Source organism: Apus apus, chromosome 1 (assembly GCF_020740795.1).
Source record: "Apus apus isolate bApuApu2 chromosome 1, bApuApu2.pri.cur, whole genome shotgun sequence".
Taxonomy (NCBI): domain Eukaryota; kingdom Metazoa; phylum Chordata; class Aves; order Apodiformes; family Apodidae; genus Apus; species Apus apus.
The window spans coordinates 71,684,462-71,691,336 of NC_067282.1; the positions used below are offsets into that span (position 1 = coordinate 71,684,462).

The following is a 6,875-nucleotide window of genomic DNA, read 5'->3' on the forward strand; positions in this document are numbered from 1 at the left end:
AAACCATTATGATTCATTAAGAATCCCTTCATACCAAATGCTACTCTACCTATACCTCCCCCCACGTGTCATTTATGGAGGGTTTTTTTAAGGCTAACTTGAATAAAAAAAAAATACTACAAAAACACAAGCACTACTGTACAAAAATTAAACCACTAAAAGGTTCTTGTCAAATCTGGCACTTCCCAGCTCTTGACTTCCCTATGTATTTATTTCCTTCTACCGTAGTGTCCAGCTTCAACCCATACATTGTACTATTCACATCAAAGCTGGATAGAATTGGTTATAATGTCAGATACCTTATGCCAACATACTCTGCAAATTAAAAGCACATCTGAAGAGAGGACTATTCCAAACCCCTTTGTTGCCCAGTTTGTTATACTTCAACACCTGGAAGCTAAAGGTGTTCTTTTGATGCCAGCATATGGGGTGAAGTGGAGGAAACCAACAAAAAAACAACCCACCAAAAGTAGCTCTTTAATTCTTCCCCTCAAAAAAAAGCCTGAAACACCCCCTGCATCCCCCCAGGAAGAGACAAGGTGAAAAGCAGCTGGAGTACCTCAGACCATGGGGTCAGAAGAACATGCATACCAAATTTTTTGCTTCTTGTTCATGTCTTTGGAATTCCAGAGTATGACTAACCATTAGCTAAAAATGTAGAGTCCAAGATGCACACAGCAGCCATGTGCCAGGCACATATCACGGTGCCACCAGAGTGACAGTCATGTCAGTCTGTGCCCGGTCAGCTCCTGGGAACACTAATTGGAATACCAGGAATCAAAGCAGCAAAACCGCAATCAAGAACTTGCATCCTAATTATGTCTTTGCAGCTGTCAGACTCACCCAGGATCTACCACCGTTTTTCACCTACTCCATTAAAATCTTCTCATGCATCTATGCTATTCTGAACACGTGCATCTTAAAATCATGCTCACAACGTGAGCATTTTCTAAGCTTATTTCCTATTCAGTGACAAATGTATTTTCAGTTGTCAAATCTATTTCACCTCCAAAACATGGAATCATTGAGTGGTCTGGGTTAGAAGGGACCTTAAAGATCACCTAGATCCAAACCCTCTGCATGGGCAGGGACACCTCCCACTAGACCAGGTTGCTCAGAGCCCCATCCAACCTGGCCTTGAACGCTTCCAAGGAGGAGGGATCCACAGTTTCTCAGGGCAACCTGTTCCAGTGTCTCACCATCCTCACAGTGAAGAATTTCTTACTCATACCTAACCTCAATGTCCCGTCTTTCACTTTGAAACCATTAGCCCATGTCCTCTTGCTACCTGCCCTCATGAAAAGCCCCTCCCCAGCTTTCCTGCAGCTCCTTCCAGGTACTGGAAGGCCACTATAAGGTCTCCTTGGAGCCTTCTCTTGTCCAGGATGAACAACCTCAACTCTCTCACCTTGTCTCCACAGAAGAGATGCTCCAGCCATAAGTGTTACTATGACACTAACTGAAATTCAAAATTCTAAATTTTCTAAAAATTCCATTTCCCAATAGGAAGTCTCTGGTAACAGCACACAATTAATAAGTGACAAACAATACCCTGAGGTTTGTTAAAGCTCTATGTAACATAATCACATATAGTCCCAGGGCATCGTATTGTAAAAGCAAAGTTACAATCACGCTTTGAAATGGAGCTACTAAATTACCTGACTTCTGAATGCTGAACTGTGCAAGCAGTCAGTTATCTTTGCTGAAAGTATTTAATAATCATATGTCTGCATGGAGTACAACAGAAGGCCAAGCTACCATGTGAAAAGCAAAAATATAGATGTGTGACTTTCTATGTACTGACAGCCAGTGACTCAACAAATCACTATTCCCTTCTTCTCTCAACTTCCACCTTTTTTTCCCCAAAAACTGTCACCTTTTTCCCTACTGACTTCCCTGGACAAACAGCATTGTGTGCTATGGCTGTATTCAGACACACGTATGCTGGTGGACTCAGTTCACCTGTGTTGTTTGTCACAAGGAGATGGATTCTAGGTGCTCTGCCAGCAGGATGAGCAGTAACTGTGATCTCCTGTCATTTGTCAGGTGTGGATCTCTACAAAACTAAGGACTACAATCTCTGTCACTGGCGAATCTGACCGAAATCTGCCAGAGAGCTAGAACTGCTAGGTAGGGAAGGAACAGACAGGGTGAGTTCCTAGGTCTTCTCTCTTGAGGAGACGAAGGCAAACGCACACGCGACAGGAAAAGTCAGTTTCCAGGGACCACAATCTGAATAAAAAAAGAAGCCGGCCTCTTAGGGAGTTCTCCGAGGCTGGCGGGCCCGCGGGCACCCGAGGAGATGCCCAGCACGCCCTCCAGCCTGGGCGCCGGGGCTGAGGCGCAGCCCGAAGCCGACACTTCCTCAACCACGGCCCAACTGCCTCGGCCGCCGGGATTTCGGAGCGACAAACACCCCCCGCTCTCCGAACCCGACGTGCCCTCGCGGCTACGCTCTCCCCGGCGCCAGGCACCAGCCCTCCGGGACCGCCCGCCCCACGCGTGGCGGGCAGGCAGGCAGCGAGCAGCCCTGGCGGCGGGAAGCACGGAACCTCCCCGGAGCACAAGCCCGGCCGCTGCCCGCAGGAGCCCCCGGGAGCTCCGCAGGCACTCCCCGGGAGCCACGGGCACTCCCCGGCCCGGCCCCGGCCCCGCAGCCCCCGGGCGGGTCTCCCCCGGGCACCCCGAGCGGACAAAGGGGCGGGACGGGACGGGAGGGCAGCGGCCCCAAGCCCGGCCCGGCGCCCCGTCCCCCCCCCACCTTGGGCGCCCTGACCGGAGGGCCGGGAGGCCCGAAGCGGCTCCCGGGGAGCGGGGGAGGCCCCGGGCGCCGCCGCCAGGCCCGAAGAGCCGCGACCGCGGGGGCGCCCGCCGCCGATCGGCTCCCCCGGGCAGCAGCGGCGGGGCAGGGAGGCGCGGGCCGCCACTCCCGGCAGCCCCGGCAGCCCCGCGGCCGCTCCCCGCGCCCTCCCGCTCCCCCCACCCCCCGCCCCGGCGCGGCGCGGCTCCCGGCGGCGCGGCACTCACGGGGGAGGCGGGCGGGCCGAGGAGCGGCGGCCCCACGGCGGGGACCATCTCCGGGCAGACGCCCCGTGTCCCCGCCTGCTGCTGCCGCCGCCGCCGCGCCCGCCCCGCCGCCGCGCACCCCACCCTGCTGCCCGCACGGCGCGGCGCCGGCAGCCAATCAGAGCGCAGGGGGCCAGCCCCGCGGGCCAATCGGAAAGGGCGAGGCGGGGAGGGCGTTGCTCGCCGAGAGTGGGCGGAGCGGAGGCTGGCGCGGGCCAATCGCCAGCAGAGACTCCTGGCGGCGCCAGCCAATCAGAAGCCAGGAGGACCGAGGCGGGCGTGCCAACCGTCACCAAGTTCAGGTGGCCGAAACAGGAACTGCCGGAGACTGGCACCCGGGCTGGCCAATGAGAGGAGCGGGACGGGGAGCGCGGCGGGGCGAGGGGCGGGCGCAGCCTCTTAAAGGGGAAGCTGAGCTGCGGCTCCGGCGGGACAGCCCCCGCTGGGAAGGGGGATGCGCCCTTTCCCTGCGGACCAGCTTCTGGAGAAGGGCCTGAGCGAGAGCAGCCAGCCGCTGGGGCTGCCTTTCCTTGCTATCCTCGCTCCTCCAGCAGAACCAGCGGTTTCAGGCCGAGCTTTACAAGGCGCGGGGCTGGTACCGGACGCCGGGGCACGAGGCCCTTCCCCCGTCACGTCGTTTCTTCTGCTCAGGGAGGGGCTCCCAACCGCCAACCGCTCCCCCCCCCCCCGGTCTGCGTCTCCTAACGCCCCTTCCCTGCCAGCCCCGGCCCTAACACGGGGGCTTCCTAGTTCCGACCTCGGTTGTTACCTCCCCCCGTCCTGCAAAGGTTGTTTCCTAGAGCTCATGCACTTCACTCACACCTCTGCTCGCTTCTCGGTGAGGCTGGAGGTGCGAAGCCTCTCTCTCCTCTCCAAGACAGCCTAAGAAGGCAGAGCTCTGAGGTTCAGGCTTCACGGAAAACGTGTCTTTCCTCCAGAAAGAAACTCCCTGCAACACGATATGATACGGAGCAGGGACAAGTTTCTGAAGCAATGTCCAAGATTTTTGCTGCTGCTGCTGGAATGAGTCATATTATCAAGTGGATGAAAAAAAACCAGCAAACAATGAAACATTTTATTTTTAATAGCTGCTGCTCGCAAAATGATCTTAGAATGTCATAGAATCATAGGGGTTGGAAGGGACCTCAAAAGATCATCCAGTCCAACCCCCCTGCCAGAGCAGGGTCACCTAGAGTACATCACACAGGAAGGCATCCAGGTGGGTCTTGAATGTCTCCAGTGAAGAAGACTCCACAACCTCTGGGCAGCCTGTTCCAGTGCTCTGTCACTCTCACAGTAAAAAAATTTTTTCGGATATTCACCTTAAACCTCCTATGCTCCAATTTGTATCCATTACTCCTTGTCCTATCACTGGTCATCACTGAAAAAAGCTTAACTACATCTTCTTGACACTCACCCTTTACGTATTTGTAAACATTTATGAGGTCACCCCTCAGTCTCCTTTTCTCCAAACTAAAGAGACCCAGCTCCCTCAGCCTTTCCTCGTAAGGGAGATGTTCCACTCCCTTCATCATCTTGCAGCTGACATTAAATGGAAGACCTGTTTACCAGCTGTGAAGACATTTAAGGCCCTTGCTGTTTTTTCAGAGAAATTCTAAAGTTACTGTAAATAGCAGCTTCACAATTTGAAGCATAAATGTAAATGCACTTTTTCAGTTTTTCTATTTTTAAATTCTGAGGTGACACAACCAAACTGGAGGACAAATGACATCTGAAACACCTGTGCTGTCTTAGTTGATTCCAATATGAACTGAGGTGATTCTCCACGGCTTATTTCTGGTAGTGAATATAGACTTGCAAAATTATATGGTGAAATAGCTTAAAAAAAAAATCCCAACCCTAAAAAAAACCAGGTGTTTCACAAATATTTAGAAAAGCTTCACATGAGATGATTTGCTGTTATTATGACAGGTGAAAAGGAAGAGTTTCTCTCCAGCTTTATTATAGTCTTAACAGTGAGCAACTCAAATGCATGTTTTGGAATGAAGGCATGATACTAGGCTGTAGTGCAGGTTTGGATTCAATAATTAGCGAACAGTAATGGCCTGTGTGATACAGCAGCTGATGGAAAGGCAATCAGAAGACAGGTCAGTGCATCTCTCCCCAGGTGCAGGAGTCTCTTGGCCCACGTGCATGCAAGTGAGTGAAAGAGGAAGCTGGTAACTTACTCAGCAGGTTAGAGAGCTTGAGAGGGTGTTGCCCCAAAGCCTTGGTAGAAAAACAGAATGCTTTTACAGCACTAAAGGACTGGGGAAGAGGAAAAAAAGCAGGATAAAAAGAGGGATAGTGTAACCTTTCCACCATCTTATTTAACTGGTGCCTCTTTAGGGGCAAGAGAAAAGGACATAAAGCAACAGTGAGCAACAATCTCGTGTCCCTTTAAAGCACCTGGACCAGATGAGTTGAATAATTTGGAGAATCCCTATGGGAAGAAAAGTAGTATGGCCAAGAAGAGATTACAACACTCAGCTGACAGATTGGTTTAGCTGATATTCAAAAGGACTTGAAAGAACCCTTTCCAAAAGTTCTGAATCAAAACAGGATCAGAGGGCAGGATCCTCACAGGGATACACAACTGATAAAAAGACAGAAATCACAGGGCATAGAATAATAGATCATTTTTCACACTAGTGGGAGGTCAGCAGTAAAGTCAAAAGATCTGTGCTTGGGGTCTATACTCCTCAACAGTATTTTTAAAAAAGGAAGTAGAGGAAGGTGAAAGTTTGCTGGAGGTTAGTCAAGGTAATGAGGAATGACAGGTGAACCTTCTGATGTTGAGTGAGTGGGTACTATAACAGCAAATTATATCCAACAAAGGTAAGTAGGGCCATTGGAGAAAAAACAATCCCAGTTTTCCATGTGAAATCAATGACTTAACTTACCACTCACTTATTAGATACTGGCATTGTAACTGTTCTTCAAATAATAATCTCAGTTACAATAAAAGCAAACTGTTCTAACTAAGAGATAACAGCATGCCATAAATTATTACAGGGTCCCAGTAAATACCCAAGTTTTTATTCCAATGAGGGTAATGGAACTGCATGTAGAACCAGCAACACAAACTACTATGGGTATCTGCTGGTTTCCCTGGAAGTGAGTAACTGAATTGTCTAAAAATGTAGGCTGCTAGAGAGGGGACTGGGATGAGGGTGGAGAAGGAAAGAAACGCAAGAGATGACTAAAAGCTGAGTGGTTTGGAGAAGAGCAAAAGTTTTCCAGCTTCTGCAGCTGCTAGTGAGGGCAGGGTGATGGAGGTTGCACTCCTGGTAGTTCATCTCCACCTGTGCCTTCCAGGGCCTCCAGCAGAGGTCAGAGAAGACAGCTGGTAGCAGCAGCTCAAGACCACAGTCAAGTTTGAGATAATGAATGGTGCGACTCCATCTACCGATAACGCAGAGGAACTTGAATAAGCAGACAGTATATTTATATGAAGAGATTATAAAATAAGCTGTAGAGAATTTCGTGTAACTCTTTCCTCCCCCAGAAACTGTACCACAGTGCAACTTCATCATTTCTAAGCAGGAGAGAAGCAGACAAACAACAGACCATAAAAATGGCTTTAACCAAATGGACTGGAATAGTCAAGCGAGGTAAGTTTTACTTAAATATCTTTCTGAGAAAAGTCAGTATTGAGGATTACTCACTGCATCTTAAGGCCAATTACTTTTACAAGTACCTACCATAGTCTTTCAAGGATTGTTGTCAAGCTTTGCAATAGTAATAATTAATTTGGATACTTTAAAACATTTAACTTATAAAGTTCAATACACAGGGTTCTTGATGCC

The 6,875-nt window shown here is 50.2% G+C and overlaps 1 protein-coding gene across 3 annotated transcripts in view; it reads right to left on the minus strand.

The window, feature by feature from the left end:
• The window catches only part of USF3 (upstream transcription factor family member 3), a 37,085-nt gene extending 33,955 nt beyond the window's left edge, over window positions 1-3,130 (minus strand). For 2 of the 3 annotated variants that reach the window (XR_007888456.1, XM_051609063.1), the window contains exon 1: window positions 3,028-3,130. Coding sequence is in view for 1 of the 3 variants with exons in the window: in XM_051609063.1 (XP_051465023.1) it covers window positions 3,028-3,075 (48 nt within the window). In the remaining 2 variants the exon portion in view is untranslated. The remainder of the gene's footprint in view (window positions 1-3,027) is intronic. The other variant, XM_051609065.1, reaches the window with a different exon arrangement.
• Window positions 3,131-6,875: the final 3,745 nt, after the last annotated feature.